At 37.9% G+C, this 17883-nt stretch overlaps 1 protein-coding gene across 2 annotated transcripts in view; it reads left to right on the top strand.

Moving 5' to 3' along the window:
* Positions 1 to 17883, top strand: part of cds2 (CDP-diacylglycerol synthase (phosphatidate cytidylyltransferase) 2) — a 72135-nt gene that overhangs the window by 15165 nt on the left and 39087 nt on the right. The window contains exons 2-4 of one of the 2 annotated variants that reach the window (XM_051924162.1): positions 12677 to 12816; positions 14966 to 15062; positions 16191 to 16288. In XM_051924162.1, the coding sequence (XP_051780122.1) occupies positions 12677 to 12816; positions 14966 to 15062; positions 16191 to 16288 (335 nt within the window). Of the gene's footprint in view, positions 1 to 12673; positions 12817 to 14965; positions 15063 to 16190; positions 16289 to 17883 lie in introns of both variants that reach the window. The other variant, XM_051924161.1, reaches the window with a different exon arrangement.

Below are 17883 nucleotides of genomic sequence, written 5' to 3'. Positions count from 1 at the left end.
AGATTGCCAACATCATTCAGTTTACTGATGTTAATGGAAAAGAAGCACAACTGCCTGTGCATCCAATTTTTATATTTTGTGTTTGAATTTTGAAGAGAATTCATTTGTAAAGATGGGATCAACTTACCACAAGTATACAGATTGTCCTCCTACCATTAACGAGTTTGTCTATTGTGTGCTTTTGCAACTCAATTTTGTATGCAAGTGAGAACTTACACTGAAAATAACTGCTAATTGAAAAATTGGCAAACATCTGTAATGTTTTATTACTGTCTTTACATAAAAGTGTTTCATACTTATTAATAAAAGACTAGTGAAGCAATCTGCGGTGGGTTGGCACCCTGCCCAGGATTGGTTCCTGCCTTGTGCCCTGTGTTGGCTGGGATTGGCTCCAGCAGACCCCCGTGACCCTGTGTTCGGATTCAGCGGGTTGGAAAATGGATGGATGGATGGATAGTGAAGCAATATTACTGTTCTTTAAATCACAACACACAAATAATTAAGCTAATTTAAACTATATAGAACCACAGATATGTTTAGTAAGTCGACTCTGTGCTTAAATATTTTATTGTTTTTGATTATGGCACAGCACCTCAAGGAGTTAGAAAAATCATAATGATGGCAAATAATAATAATAATAATAATACATTACTAGAGATTGTGCTGTCTCTGTTAAGGGATTGCACACAGTACCACATCCCCCTTCCAGCAGCTGTGTATAATATTATCTGAAAACATATATAGCAGTTTGCCTATACATTTTACTAAAATTAAATTTTTGCCATTTCATTTAAGAATAGGGTACATTGAGGAATTGAAGCATATTTATTGTTTAGGAGCCAGTTTTTTGCATAGCCTGTAAACTGTATTGGGATTGGATATGCTGAGGTGTCCTGTTGCTAGGATTAAGATAGATTTTAAATCTACTAGCAACTTTGAGTCACAGTGTACATATGAAACGTGCCACCGAATTCCAGTTCATAGGGATGTGAAAGTAAGTTCCACAGTGTTTTTGCACATTATCATGAACACGCAAAACCACTTTGCTTATAAGTCATCATGTCTAGATAGCAGCAGTAGGCTTCTGTCGGTGTGGCTGTCTGACAGTCTGGAGTGCGTGCTTCTGCTGTATGTCTGACAGAAAGTACGTGCGTTCCTTTGGGAAACTTAACACGAACACTCTTTGAAGTGGTAGCTCATAACAACAAAATAATCAGGTCAGCCAGAAATGCCATTTTTGTGGTCTTATTATTCAGGAGTTGGACTGTAATATGTTCTGTGATTCAAGTGGTTAATCCACTTAGGAATCCCATGAATGTATTTCACAATACATTAACCAATTAATTTATTTCCCCACAAACAAGAGTTGTTTACTGAGGACATGAAGGACATGCTAAATATAAAGAAAGCAGCTTCTGGTTTGAATATAATGAGAAAATGAAACAGCACAGACGAGCAGGAAAAAGCAACTCTAAGAAGAAACACTGCTTCAGGCACAAGTTGAAGTCAGATCAGTCAGTAGGTTGTGAAAGCAACTCTAAGAAGAAACACTGCTTCAGGCACAAGTTGAAGTCAGATCAGTCAGTAGGTTGTGGTGGGGAAACAGGACAGGTCCAATTAGGTAAATCAGTTATAATTTTTGACTATCATTGACCAAAGAGGCTCTCATGTAACACCGCTAGCTTTTGAATGACAGGTAGATCTCAGCACCCACTGCCTATTTCTTCATCTTACTGCATTGATACCATCTCAAATCCTTGTTTTCCCACCTCCTTTCCCAGACTGTCTGTCCAGGGTGATCCATACAGACAAGGCAATTAGGATGACGGATGACATCAATCTGAGAATGCCCAAAGCATGTGCTAGAGAGCTTTGTGGGGTCCTTCAACACCTGTTCACCTTTTCTATGAATATGCAGTGGGGACACAACTGTGGATTACATCTTGCATTGTTACAGTGTCTAAAAGCAGGCATCCTTAAGGACTACACACCTTTATACTATCTGTTGCTTTCAAAATCGTGAAGATTTTTGAGAGGCAGATTCTGAAACAATGCACCCCATAGAAGCAGACCAATGGCAACGCCTACAGTTTGTTGACCTGGCACTTACAGAAGTAGATAATGATGGCCCATTCGGAACTCAATGTCCCCCACCTCCCTCGAGACATGGTCGAAGTTCTGCCGGAGGTGGGAGTTGAAGCTACTTCTGACAGGGGGCTCTGCCAGACGTTCCCAGCAGACCCTCTCTCTCTGGATCGGTTCGCAGCTGAGTGTGAGGCGGCTGGGATGGGAATTAGCACCTCCAAATCCGAGACCATGGTCCTCAGCCGGAAAAGGGTGGAGTGCCCTCTCAGGGTTGGGAGCGAGATCCTGCACCAAGTGGAGGAGTTCAAGTATCTCGGGGTCTTGTTCACAAGTGAGGGAAGAATGGAGCGTGAGATCGACAGGCGGATCGGTGCGGCGTCCACAGTGATGCGGGCTCTGCATCGCTCTGTCGTGGTGAAAAAGGAGCTGAGCCATAAGGCAAAGCTCTCAATTTACCAGTCGATCTATGTTCCTACCCTCACCTATGGTCATGAGCTATGGGTAGTGACCAAAAGAACTAGATTGCGAATACAAGCGGCTGAAATGAGTTTTCTCCGCAGGGTGTCTGGGCTCTCCCTTAAAGATAGGGTGAGAAGCTCAATCATCCGGGAGGGGCTCAGAGTAGAGCCGCTGCTCCTCCGCATCGAGAGGAGTCAGATGAGGTGGCTCGGGCATCTGATCAGGATGCCTCCTGGACGCCTCCCTGGTGAGGTGTTCCGGGCACGTCCAACCGGGAGGAGACCCCGGGGAAGACCCAGGACTCGCTGGAGGGACTGTGTCTCCCAGCTGGCCTGGGAACGCCTTGGGATTCCCCCGGAAGAGCTAGAAGAAGTGGCCGGGGAGAGGGAAGTCTGGGCATCTCTGCTCAAGCTGCTGCCCCCCGCGACCCGACCTCGGATAAGCGGAAGAGGATGGATGGATGGATAATGATGTCATCTACATGTTCTAAAGATGGCCATTTGCTTTATAGGATAGACCCAGGAATTGCTTGACAAATTCAGTTATAAGTTAGGTTTCTTATACAGTACTCACAACATATTTCAGTAATATGCCTTCACTCTTGATCTTCTAAAAACTCATCAGTGTGAAACCTTATCTTCTATAGTATTTCTCTACTTTCTATATATAAAATCCTAAGCCTAAAAGTGCAACTGAAGTGCAATGATGACTTTTTTTTAATGTCCCATCTTTTGTTACACTTTAAATCGGCTTATTTTAAAACCTACATATATATGTTTGCTTTTATTCTTTTCAGAATTTATCGAACTTTGATGTGATGTTTTTAGATTTTCAGATTCTTATTTCATTTTTAAATTCTAAACTAAAAAATATCAAGAACACACGTCTTGCAAGATGAGACTTTTTACCAAAAGATTTAACCACGCCGGGGCCGGAAATAAAACACAAGCAGTAGGACAGCTGCTGTACAGGCTTTTAAATGTTTGAAGCACCACACGAGATGCAGATCACGCAGCATAGCAGCAGCAACAGCAAGCCAGCAGATGATCGAGCAAAGAGGAGGTTTAAAAAAAAAAAAACCTATTTGTTTCCCATCATCATTTAAGAAGGGGTTTTGGAGGAGTGACTGTGTCTCCTTGGGGTGGCGTTCAGTCCCCCGCTTCACAATGCTAGTGGCAGAGATGCAAAGTGGCTGGCAAACGAAGCGTGCAGGAGGAAACCCCCTAGTTGCTGTATAAAGTTGTACAACTAGATATTATTAAGAAGTGGATAGTAAAGATAAAAAAACTTCCTACTATAAACAAGTGTTTTTCCTCATAAAATTAAACATATCCCCATCATTTGTGCTGCCAAAGTAAGGATAAAAGTGAATGATCTCCTCTACTGTACAAACTTGCATCCACGAAACAATTAATATAATGCATTAAATGAGCTTGCCACTAACATTAAAGATCTTTGTTTTCACTTTCCCACACAGCCATATGAAAATAATCTTGTGCCATTCACCCTAAATGCAGGACAATCATTGTAAGATTTTAAGCATCATCAGTTTATTTTGTATTTGGAAAAGTGTTTCTGGTATATTATAGATTACACTGCTTTGTAAGATTAGAATCTGAAAAAATCCTTTCACATTTTGTTGTCTGGCACACACATATGCTTCTCCTTGGCAGTCATATGCTAAACACGTGCTCTGAGTATGCACTTCCTGTAGCTTAGCAGCTCTTTTGGATAACAATTATGCATCTCTAGCCAAAAAGTATTTTCTTGGATTTGTAGTGCCTTTTTAATTTCTACCTTTATTATCAGTGGATTAAACAAATTGTTCAGGAGTTAAGTCTTTGTAGCAAGGCAAAACTCTAAGCATCTGTCAATTCTTCTTTAAAATGGAAATTTTCTGAGTCATCCTTTCTTTTGTTGTTGCCCCCTGGAGATTTATGCATTTGAAGGTGTCTTTTTTTCTGTTACATTTAACACACTACTAACATAAGATATTCACATGTTTACAATATTAGGAAGTTTTCTCTTTTTTACTTAATGCTGGAGCCAAGGTTGGGTTAAGGGGTGGAGGCAAATATATGATAGATTGGATGGAAGCTGATGCTAGAGGGGAGGAATGTCTGTTGACATATGTGCAAATGAACACCTGCCCACCTTTTTGCATTTTTAGATTTGTTTTTGTGCCTTTAGTTGTGGTCTGCCTTTATATCAAATGCACAAATACATTTTCCTACCTACCTTGTTAGGATTCAGCACTGCCTAAAATACTAGTCTAGTAACACCACTGCTTGTTGACCAAAAAAAAAGGCTCCAAATTCAACATGTATTTTTTATAATTTTTAAATTCAATTTTTTTTATTATAACCAAAACTATTCTTTTTACTTAACTTAAAACTTGTGATACCGAGCAATAATATAGGCTTTTTTTTCTCATATAGATTAGTTATACTGCATTTTTAAATTAATAGAAATATTATTTAGTGCCTGTGTTGTGAAAGCTTTCTTGTTACACAGTTAAAATACATTTACCTGCCGTGGGGACAAGCGCCTAAATATCAACTTCCACCAGTAAATTGCTAAACCAACTGGCACATTTCTTGGAGAAACTCCACAGTTAAGGATTCATCATGAATCTGAGGGGCAACTTTAAAAATGGGACATAAGAACATTCCAGAGAACCTAGAAATAAAATAATATAAATGTTGAAATTAGGAAAAGCACCACCTTGGCAGTGACATCCACGTTTCTGGTGACTCTTTCTATGAAGTCAGTAGACGGATTGGGAGAGCATGGGGCGGTCATGAGGTCCCTGGAATGGGGTGTGTGGCACACCCAGTATCAATGCAAAAGGACGAAGGTTCAAGTCTTTAGAGTCTTGGTGCTTACTGTTTTGCTATATGGTTGTTAGACATGGATGCTATCCAGTGACCTGAGACAAAGACTGGACTCCTTCAGGTTCTGGCTCATGTTTTACAATGACAACATTTTATTCATGAGGTTAATAATGAAGTCTTCATTTGACCATTTGTATTTGCTGACAGTATCTGGACTATTTACAGGCTTCAGCAGCAGCACCTATTAGAAACTGTCATCGGGTAACCTTCAGCAGCAAATCTTGCTTCTCTCTTAGTGCTGATGACCACTGCATTGACACATTTTCAGCAGCACAATCAAGGTAGTGTTCTCAAATGGAAGAATGGAAACCTGCCATAACACTGGTTATTATGGGATGAGTGGCTGTCTACTAAACTACCAGTTAGATCACATAAGGAATTTGTATTGCTCAAGACACAGACTTCTATTAATATGATAATACCCTTGTCACAGCTTCCATCTTCTAAGAATGCCTATGTGCTCTCTAGCTAGTCTTTACTAATTGAGTATGTGTGGGGGATACTTGAATTTTTTACAGTTTTTTCTGTTAACTCCCTAAAGTAACCAGTGAAGAATAGCTAGTTAATTGTTCCTCAGGACATTCCCAAAGATTGGAAATACTAGAATCTATAATGCATTGTTACTGGTATTGACAATCATGGGACTTTTATCGAATACTAATGAACCCCTCATGCAGCCCCATTTTGCATGAATACATATTTTCTGCTCTGGTTTTGAAATAACTTGTGTTTGTCACCAGTTTTCATGCAAGTTTCACGGATGCTTTAGGGTATAACTACTCTTTTGTTACAGCGGCTTTCTGGTTTAGAAAATCACTAGATAGTCATGAAAACAACGAAAAAATTATAGTTTCATGCTTTTGAAGCTTATATTTCTGAGAAATTCAGCCACATGATGATGTTCAAAATGTTGTTTTTGCCTTGTACTTTAATCCATTTGTTTATTTGTTGAGCTCACTTACTCCAGTTTTAGGGTTGTGAGGAGCCAAAACCTGAGCAGGGAAATAGTCTATGCTTAAATTATTATCCTAATATTCTGTTCTTTGTAGTCATTTTGTAGCATCTGGTGCTTCTTTTTCAAAAACTTGGTTGCAGTAAGCCTACTTCAGCAACAAAGGGCTCAGCGCAGAAATAACAGGATATTATTTTTGGAAAGATATTGAAAGTGACAAATTATGCAGTCTTTATAAGTTGTTCCCAAGTTCAGCTCTTGGGGTCACCTGAAGCTGCAGGCTTTTGTCCCAACCAACCACTGGTCCACATATCCTAAAAATAATTACTGTTAATATAAAGGAGGCAAATCAATTTTTATGAAGCCCACGTGGACATAAAGGAATACTCCATCCAAAAATTGGTATAATTTTATTTATTGGGATTGTTGACCAGCAAATGAGGGGTGAGAGGCAGGTCTTCGATTCAAAAAGCCATTCCCATGAGGTTTTAATTTTCCTGTTTATGATGTGCCCTGATTATTCCACAAGTACAGTAACTATTTAACAGTGTATGAACAAGTAAGCTTGTGTTTTGCATATTTTGTGCATAAACTCTTTGGAATATTCCTTCCAATTTAAGGTGTGGGGTAGTGGAGCCAAATTATCATGTCAATTTCTAACTTGCTTAATTCAGACCAGGGTAACGTGGGGGCTGGAACCTATCCCAGCTTGAATAGGGTGCAAGACAGGAACAAACCATGGGCAAAGCACATAATCAACATGTAATCAACAGTTAAAGTCCTACTGATGTTTTTTTTTTTCTATTTAACTCAATGTCTTTCAAGACATTTTCACAGACATGCTCCCCAGTACTTTAAGCTCCTTTAGACTTATTCTGCCCTTAACTGTTAAAGGAATGCATGTATCTTTTCAGCCTGATTTGCTAGAATTTTACTGAATACCTGTTACCTGTGCCCTAAAACCTGCAACAGTAGGAAGCATTTTTTGTATTTCAGGCCTATTTTGTGCTTATTTTTAAGGATGAACTATCATGTAACCCTCAATTCCCAGTTTAGGTTGTTTTGTTGAAAAAATGTACAGGTTGTTAATGCTCTGAAAAGTCTTGCCTGTTTTGAAATGGCTATTTGAGAGAGAGAAAATAAATCACCATTAGCAGGAAGCATTATTTTGGAATTTTTTTTTTTATATATATAGCTTAAATTGGTGTTACAAGTTGTTTCCTCACACTCTATAGCAATACATCCCTACTTTTTTAAATGTATATTACTTTGAATTAGCCTGACTCAATATCATTGCTTAAAGTTAAAAAAAGGTTATGGTTCTCTTTTGTGTGCTTGTAACACATATAAATAATAAAAGGAGAGCCTGATTTGTAGTTAGGGCCCTTTGACTATATTTAGCTCCTTCATTTTGTGTTACGTTTAAAGTATTCTGTGCTTTTTGTAGCTCAACAAATCTGACACTCCTCTACTTTATAGAAGGCAGAGCAGTCAAAAATAAAACAAAATCCAAAGAAGTATAATGGTGTTCTATATCATGTAACTTTGTTAAATGAGTAGGAGTAAATGCTGCAGGGTTTGCCAAACCACATACTTTATGTAACTGTATAAACTTTCTCTTTAACATTTCCAGTGGAAACCTCAAACAATGTGCTTCTTTTTAACTATTGAGTAGAAATTACTGAGCATTTAATAATTGTGTAATTATGAAAGTGGAATAGCACTTTTAGTACCTTTTCACACCCAGAATTATACAAAAAAGAGTATGTTTATTAAAAAGAGGTGCATTTAAAAGAGAGAATAGAGATAAAAATGAGAAAGAAAAAACACACATCAGTGATGATTAATTGGAGAATCAAAGGTAACAAAGTAATCCAAAGAAAAATATTCTCTGGCCTTACTTGGCTTACCCTAATCTGAGATGTTCCCCTTTGTATCTGGTGTGGTGTTGTGTCTTCTTGCTTACCTGTCGTGTACTACATCTGCCACACACCTTCCTTTTTCCATTTTAGATGGCATGTTTTAAGTGTTGCACTTTATTAATACTTAATAATACTGCCCATGGAGGTTGCGAGGTTTAACCTTTATACTGTGGGGCATAATGTTTAATAAGGTTGCTATGAATATTAAAATGCTCATCTGTAGGGTACAGTATATGCTTATGCAGTCAATAAAAGTCATTTTTAAATGTGAAACCCTACTCTACCACATATTTTCAGAACCGTCAATATGCAGTTGTCCAGTGTACTGCAGCCAGAGTAGCCTGCTTCCATCTGGTAGGGAAGGGGAAGGAGAGTTCAGATAGCGAGTATGAATGGATCTGCTTGTGCTGATAATGCGGAGGAGGGCCATGACAGGATGTGATTTCTATGTTAACACTGCCTCTAGCAGTTTCTATTATCCGTACCCATCACTTTAGTTGCTATATTTAGATACAGCTGATTTTCTCCATCCTGCTCCTTATTTCGTCATTGTTAGTTGCAGATGGGTCCCCTCAATAACTGGAGATTCACAGCTGTTCACCATTTTCAACCTGGATGCCCTAGTCATTTGTAAAGCAAGACATTTTCTACATGAATATGATTAGAACTCATTGTTTATTATTATATTACATTAGTTTATAGACCGTTACAGTCAGCCAGAGCATTACTCACTCTGAAAATATGTCCAGTTTATCATGGCAAGCTAAGAATCTTAAGGGATATTTAGGAAGGCCATATAGCTTCTGATAAGAAGACTACTGGTATAAAAATCTGTCTATATAATGCAAAGCTGACTGACTGACTCAATTACTCGCTCATCAACAAAATACTATTTCCCATTTATCTAAAAAGCTGAAATTTGGCAGGATAGTACATTTAGCCCAGTAGGTATCCGCTAAAAAAGAACATTTTGATATATCAATGTTTAGACAATACCCCAAAATCTCACAAATGCCTTCACAGATTTGATTGAAATTTGGTGGAATAGTTGAAAAAACTATTAGCTGACATGTTTTTTTATTTGTTGACATTTGTTATTAATAATTGTCTAGCAAATGGGAAATTTTAGAACATCACATTCCCTTTTCCTACAGTAGGGACAGCGAGCTGACAGAGAAATGGGTCATGGCGGTTTATTCAAATGAAAGCCATCATCAAAGGCAAAGTGAAAATTTGGAGAAGCTCAAAGGTGTTTAGCAAGTGCTTGCCAAGTGCTGTGGCTGTGAGCATAATCAATTTCATGTAGCTTTTCTTCACAATCAATTTCATGCAGCTTTTCTTCTTCTTACATATCTTCCTATCCTCTGCACTTTGCTCTGTTACACCCACCACCTACATGGCCTTTCTCACCACATCCATATAAACCTCTTCTTAGGCCTTCCTCTTTTCCTCTTGCCTGCAACTCCATCCTTAGTATCCTTCTCACAATATATACTCATCATATTTTCTTTGCACATGTCCAAACCAACACAATCTTGCATCTCTGACTTTGTGTCCCATCCGTCCAACCTGAGCTGACCCTCTAATGTACTCCTTTCTAATCCTGTCCATCCTCATCACACCCAATGCAAATCTTAACATCTTTAATGCTGACACCTTTTTTTTTCACTGTTTTGACACTGTTTTTGGGTCAGTGCCACCGTCTCCAGCCTATATAACATAGGTGGTCTCATTACCATCTTGTAGACCATTCACTCTTGCTTATACCCATCTGTCACAAATTACTCCTGACACTCTTCTCCACCCACTCTATCCTGCCTGCACTCTCTTCTTCACCTCTCTTCCACACTCCCCATTACTCTGTACTGTTGATCCCAGGTGTTTAAATTCATTCACCTTTTTCCAACTCTACTCCCTGCATCCTCATCATTCCTCTGACTTCTCTCTCATTCACACACATGTACTCTGTCTTGTTTCTACTGACCTTCATTCCTCTCCTCTCTAGAGCATATCTCCACCTCTTCAGGGTTTCTTCAACCTGCTCCCTGCTCTTGCTCCAGTTCACAATGTCATCCGCAAACATCATAGTCCACGGGGACTCCTGTCTAATTTTGTCTGTCAACCTGTCCATCACCATTGCAAATAAATAAGGGCTCAGAGCCGATCCCTGATGTAATCCCACCTCTACCTTCAATGCATCCGTCACTCCTACTGCAGACCTCACCACTGTCACACTTCCCTCGTACATATCCTGTACCACTCTTACATACTTCTCAGCCACTCTTGACTTCCTCATACAATACCACAACTCCTCTCTATGCACCCTGTCATATGCTTTCTCTAAGTCCACAAAGACACAATGCAACTCCTTGTGTCCTTCCCTGTATTTCTTCATCAACACCTGCAGAGCAAACATCTCAACTGTAGTGCTGTTTCCATACTACTGCTTGTTAATCATTGTCTTCCTTCTTAACCTAGCTTCCACTGCTCTTTCCCATAACTTGTGGCTCATCAATTTTATCTTACTACAGCTCTGCACATCCCCCTTATTCTTAAAAGTTGGTACCAGAACACTTCATCTCTACTCCTTAGGCATCCTCTCACTTTCCAAGATTGCATTAAACAATGTGGTTAAAAACTTCACTGCCATCTCTCCTAAACATCTCCATGCTTTCACAGGACCAACAGCCTTCCCATTCTTCATCCTCTTCATAGCTATCCTAACTTCTTCCTTGCTGATCCATTGCACTTCCTGATTCACTATCTCCACATCATCTAACCATTTTTCTCTCATTCTTTTCATTCATCAGCCTCTCAAAGTACTCTTCTTGCTCGTGAGTACATTTCCATCTTTATTCTTTATCACCCTAACCTACTGCACATCTTTCCCAGCTCGGTCCCTCTGTCTAGCCAATCGGTACAGGTCCTTTTCTCCCTCCTTAGTGTCCAACCTCTTATACAGCTCATCATACACCTTTCTTTAGCCTTTGCCACCTCTCTCTTCACCTTATGCCTTATCTCCTTGTACTCCTGTCTACTTTGCATCTCTCTGTCTGTCCCACTTCTTTTTCGCCAACCTCTTCCTTTGTATACTCTCCTGTACTCCCCTATTCCACCACCAGGTTTCTTTGTCCTTCCTCTGTCCAGATATCACACCAAGCACTATTCTAGCTGTCTCCCTTACCAATTCTGCTGTAGCTGCCCAGCTATCTGGTAACTCTTCACTGCCGCCCATTGCCTGTCTTACCTTCTCCCTGAACTCCACCTTACAGTCTTCCTTTTTCAGCTTCCACCATTTGATCCATGCCTGTGCCCTCACTCTCTTCCTCTTCTTGATATCCAACATTGTCCTGCAGACCACCATCCTATGCTGCCTAACAATGTTTTCCCTTGACACTACTTTGCAGCCTCCAATCGCCTTCAAAGTGACCCTCCTGCATAGGATATAATCTACGAGTGTGCATCTTACTTCACTCTTCTACGTCACCCTCTGTTCCTCCCTCTTCTTAAAATACTTATTCACCACAGCCATGTCCATCCTTTTTGCAAAATCTACTATCATCTGACCTTCTTCTGACTCCTTAGACTTCCCTTCATTTGTATTTGTGCTCCAGCTATTGTCATTTAATAGTTACAGAGACACATCAGTGAAAGTCATAGCTGCCAATGTTTAAGCACAGGGTTAATGAATGAACCTAGCAAGGTTCTGATGGTGACCTAAGAACTGACTCTAACTATGTTTCCCCAAAAAAGTTTTTTTTTTTAAAAGTCAGTTTGATATATAATAGTCTTTAGTAAAAAAAAAGGGATTCCTAGCCATAACAACAATAATTTTGAAATCCCTTTTTTGCCACAGGTGCAAGTACACAAAAAGGGGAGGAAGGAGAAACACAGTTGCAAATTTCAGAGTAAATGTGAATGTGGCTGTACTACTTCTACAAATAAGACTTGATATTTTAGTGAAAGCATAGCAAGGAAGAGCTTATGTCTGCTTTATGTAAACTTGCATAGTGTGAGGAATGAGATGTGTGCAGTGAAAGTGAAACATGGAAATACGTTTGGAAAGAGCTAAAATGAGGATGACTGGGTAACTGTGTGGAGATTCAATGAGAAAGAAGAACACAGTTGAGGGAAAGAATTGGAGTGGACCTTAAAAGTCACATGATAAGAAGAAATAGGTGGGGTTTGTTGGGTGGGAGTCCAGACAAAGACTGGACAAAAGTGGTGGTAGATAATGTGAAAAGATCAAACCTGTAGGGTACACAAGAATACATAAGTGGAGAATGTGAATTTCAAGGTAGTGCTTTTTGCTTTTGTATTTTTAACTGAGTTCCTTCTTTGTGAATTATTCTTTACTTCAGCAGGAATCTGAATCAGAAGCGAAGACAGATGGTGAACCTCCTTCAGATAATGAGATAAAGCCAGATACCGTCACTGATGTCCAGCCTGGAGCTAATGAAACTCCTGAAGTCCTGAACAAGGCTCTGTCTGGCTTATCTTCAAGGTAGTATGTTTAAATGACCAGAATTATTTTTACTTGTTTGAAGAATGCACAGATTAGACTGTGAGCAATGCATTAACTTACTCAGAGCATGACAAGTTTTAAGGTTTTCCAGCATATTATTGAGATATTATGTATATTATATTATATTATGTATATTTTTTATTTCTTCATTTCTTGATTTAGCTGTAACATCCTTTTTAAAGAGGAACATATAGCTATGTTTGATCATGTTTCTTCTGACTCCTACTACCATTTGGATAAAGAAGAAGCAACAACTTGTGAATCCTATTTTCGTTACTGTTGATGTTCGTTAAGTATTTGATTCATTGTATAGTTAGAAGAAATTTGGTTTATGTTTCTGTTTAATGACATAGTATGTAAGATCCAACAGTGAGACTAAAAGATAAAACTTCTATCACATTAAAACACTTGCCTGCATTTAGAGCACTTAATGCATTTTAGTAGATTCAGACCAGGATATCTTTGTGACTCAGAAAATATTTACTTCAAAATATCAAAAAGAATCTGTTGAGATTTCTGAGGGGAATCCTCTTTTGTCTTTCATTGCAAAATGAAAACATGACAGGTTGTACAGTTGGAGCATTATTATTATTTTAAAAGTACTATTTTTGTTTTTCAAAGATGTGTGTCACAGCAAGTACTATGCCTCATGTCAGTATTATGTTCCTTGCATCAAAAGAGAACAACCTGTGTCAACAAGCAGCATACATAGGTTTAGTTCATTCTGGTAAGAAACTTAACATTATTTACACTAACTAGGTCTCAAACCGGTATTTGTAAATTTATTTATTTTTCTTTAGTATATTCTTAAAGTCCTTTTCAGACTGTAGTCAGTCTGTTTCTATAGGTATATAATGTAAAGTGTTCTTTCATTCTGTCATTGCATTCCAAAATGTGTCCTGCATCTGATCGCAGGATCATTTTATGCGCGAAAATGATGCCATTCCCCTATGGTCTCAAAGTCCATGAGTGTTTACCTTACCAGAGCTTCTTCTGGAACATAAAAAGTAGTCTGAATGTCTCATGCTGAAGTGGTATAGCTTACTTAAAGCACAGTAATGACTAAAGTACAAAAAAATGTTACACCATATATATATATATAATGATCTGCAGTCCTCAAAAGGATAATATTATTGGTTGTAATCTGACAGATTGTGAACCAGATACTTTATACTGTTCCCTTTAAAAAAGTTATTTCACTGCTTGATCTATCTCCTCATACTTTTAGATGATGATCCTTGGAAAACAAAAGCATGTTTAAACAGCAAAAATAAATGCCTCATCACGTACATGTTTTTAACATCCTTTTGACTGCTGGAATGCTTTCCTAAAAGAAGTGGTGGGGTGGCAAACATGCACTTTTAGTTTGTGCTGAGTCTGTGATGGCTGGTTGGTTAGACAAAGTTATGCAACAAGAACCCAACATCTTAGCCCTCATCCTATTGAGTGCCTGCAATGTTAATCTGCAGTTCATAGGTTCATAATTTATCAAGTTCGTAGGTTTACATGCTTCAGCTGTTGCCACAAGGTATTTTTATATTTGACTGTACATTTTTTCCTATATTCAAAATAAAATTGAATTTTGATCAGTATTTTCCAACTCTTAATTTAAATAGATAATTTGTCCATTACATCTTCATCAGAATATCCAAATATCTCTGTGATCCTCGTATGTGGTTTCTAGCACTCTCAACTTTGTAAAGGTGGAAAATATTTTTTAAAAGGAGTTACTACTTTTGGCACACTAAACCAGTAACCTTAATGTACTGCAACCACATGAATTAAAAGTATTTATAGAAACTGAGGCATGTTTCATACAAGTTTAGAGTAAAAACTGTCAATATAGTGAAATTCTAAACTATAGTATATAGTTTATCCTTTTATATTCTAATATTAAATCATAGATACTTTTATAAAGCTATACAATTGTAAAATTAATGTAAATGTGTAATGTGTTTTTCTTTCTTCTGTATATAATTGGTGCACCCTTTCTTGCCAAATAGTAAGCATGTTTTTCTCATACAAAATTTGCAAAGTGTTTGAGAATTCATGTTGTACAAACTGGGAAACTTAGATCTGTGAAGTTATTATATTATATCTTCAGTGTTTTTTATTCCCTTGTTTTCAGATGGAAGAATTGGTGGATACGAGGGGTCCTCACCTTGGCCATGATCTGCTTTTTCTTCATCATTATTTACCTGGGGCCAATGGTTCTAATGATGATTGTAAGTTATCTTTGGGGACCAAATCATCCTTGCAGCAATTCACTTAAACAGAATTTGTATAGATGCATTTTTTGTGTTTTTTTTGGTTTCATTACCAAAGGTGCTTCTTATCTTATTAATTGTTCTTCTACATAATCTCTCTCCAAATGAATATTAAAGTCTGAAATGTAGCAGAATGTCATTTTCACTGTCTATCATATTAGTTATTATTTCCTTATCCTGCACCATAAATGCTGTTTAGACAGTTTCACTTCTTGTTTGTACAGCATGTATTTTTATTTAAAACACTTTACTAGTAAGTAGAATATTTTTAGTCTTTTGTGCGACATGCAGGTTTGCGCAGGTACCTCAGGAGGTTTCCACATCTTTATAAGCCTACTCAAAAGTCACATTTGTGAATGTATCTTCTCCAACATTATACCATTAGTGTCTCATTGATCCTCCACACTAGTTTTTTTATTTTATGCCCGCTATCAATTCCTTCATGATTTATTTTGTAGTTGAGCACAGCACTATCTGGTTAAGAGTAGTAATATATGTAGGCTGAAGAATTTCAATTTCAGCAAGTAGTCAAGAGCAAATAGGGAGCAGAAGTCAGTCAGTCATTCTCTAACCCGCTAAATCCTAACACAGGGTCACGGGGGGTCTGCTGGAGCCAATCCCTGCCAGCACAGGGTGCAAATCCCTGGCAGGGCACCAGCCCACCGCAGAGGGAGCACAAGGGTTTTATGAAATTTGTTAATTAAATCCTTACCTTCTATAGGTTTTATGACACAGTATTCAGTTGCTTTCAGATCAATAGGAAATCAGGCATGTATTATGTTATTATTATAGAAAGACACTAAAAAAACAATGGAGTCTTTAGTGCTGCAGATAGTGTGAATTATATGTTTGTGTACAATAATGTTTTACATAAACATATATACTGTTTTGATATAGCACAAGCTTTATTTCTTCATGTGACATGTCCTAGGAGATTGAATTTTGGCCCCATTCATTGTTTAAAACTGTCTTTTGGTGCTAGTTTTACTGCCTATTTTGTGGTAAGTGCAAGGACGGCTATGGGGGATCACTCCTTTCATATTTTGCCTCATCTCCTGTTAATGGCTTCATAATTTGTCCAAACAGGTACTTTGTGTGCAAATCAAGTGCTTCCAAGAGATCATCACCATTGGGTACAGTGTGTATCACTCTTATCACCTGCCCTGGTTTAGGACACTAAGTTGGTGAGTAAATTGTTTGGTCTAACATTCCTTCCCTTTGCTTTGCTGTAAAGTCTGGCATAAATAAATACAGGTAGGACAGAATGTTTGAGTTTGGAAATTGGAGGTTTCCAATAAACTTGTTTTCTCTACCTGGCAATACTATTTGTAGTGGTGTTGTCTGTCTTTACTTATAGTGAATTATGTTCAATTGTTATATCTAATATGTCTGAGATGCCTAAAATTAGGAAGAAACTGGATACCAAAGGCCATACATTAAAAAAGAACCTAAATTATGTAGTTAGAAATTAACAGAATCAGTGATGCTATTTTTGGTACAGGTTAATTGTTGCATGAACTGCAAATATGAAATTTTATTATATGATTCATTCTGATGTTAATGCTGAATGTATTAGATAAATTCCTCTCCTCTCTCTTTTAACAAGTGATTCTATGCATTACCAATGCAAGTAAAACTTTGAAGCATGAACCATTTTAAAAGCTATCTATTCTGCTACAACAAATTGTAATAAACATTAAACAAGGTATAAAGTGTAAAAATGTCACAATGATAGCAAAATTATGCTTTCTAAAATGTAGTTAATAAATATTAGGTTAGCAACATGGATGGATAATTGGATATTCAAATGAATGACTTGCATTTTAAAAAAAACAATAAAGGAGAGCTGCTTGATTAATGTTTTCCTGGCCAAAAAAATTGTGCACCTCTTAATGCTATCTGTGGCAATCAGTACACAGCCACTATTGTAGTGAGATATTGAGCTACTAGTTTTGAAAGTTTAGTTTTGGCTTACCACCACCACAACTACCATTCTGTATTCTAGTGAAATGCAAACTTACGTTTGTTAATCCATTTTAAAAATGAATACCTGCATCAAGGTTAAGTGTTGCCCAGCCACTGTTGGAAACACAGCTAGAACATGATTGGACAGAGGTTTGAAGAATGTGCACTGGTTACAGCTTTCTTATGTTCAGATTTAGTGAATAATTTTTTATGAAAAGGGTGATATTTATATTTTAACATTGAGTGTCATCTATGGAAAGGCTTTTGAAATGACAGCAATTAAATGTCTATGAAGTTTCAAAATGTCATAATGAGTTCTAAAAGAATATAGAGACTGCTTTCAAAAAACTTAAATCTTGCTAAACTGACCGAGTAAATCAAGTACACTAAGTGGTCCATCTGCTTTTTATTTGTTTTAGTCTGTTTGTCCAAATAGTTGTCTGCCTTTCTTGAAGAGCAAGCTCATTGGAAGTGCAGCTATTTCACTAGACAGTTACTTCCAGCATATTATGAAGAATGCTAATCTAAGTGCCTGCCAAATTTAAAAGTATCTTTATTGGAATTATAAGTGGGAGATTATGATATCCCTTGTCTCGGGCTGCTAAAAAAGGAGGCAGCTGAATTGGGTTAAGGGGCTGATTAGTGCTGAACACAGCGCATAGACAGGAATTGATGGCAGATGAGTGCTAGTTAGCTGTAGGGTTTAAAATCAATGTGGGGGATGTCGTATGAGCAGAAAAGAGCAGAAGGAGTTGAGAAATGAGTGCAAGAGATGTGAGAGACGTGAATTAGAGTCCTGAAATTCGGGAAAGCT

This window comes from Erpetoichthys calabaricus, chromosome 1, assembly GCF_900747795.2.
Source record: "Erpetoichthys calabaricus chromosome 1, fErpCal1.3, whole genome shotgun sequence".
Classification (NCBI taxonomy): domain Eukaryota; kingdom Metazoa; phylum Chordata; class Cladistia; order Polypteriformes; family Polypteridae; genus Erpetoichthys; species Erpetoichthys calabaricus.
This window is presented reverse-complemented; position numbering and strand designations above follow the sequence as displayed.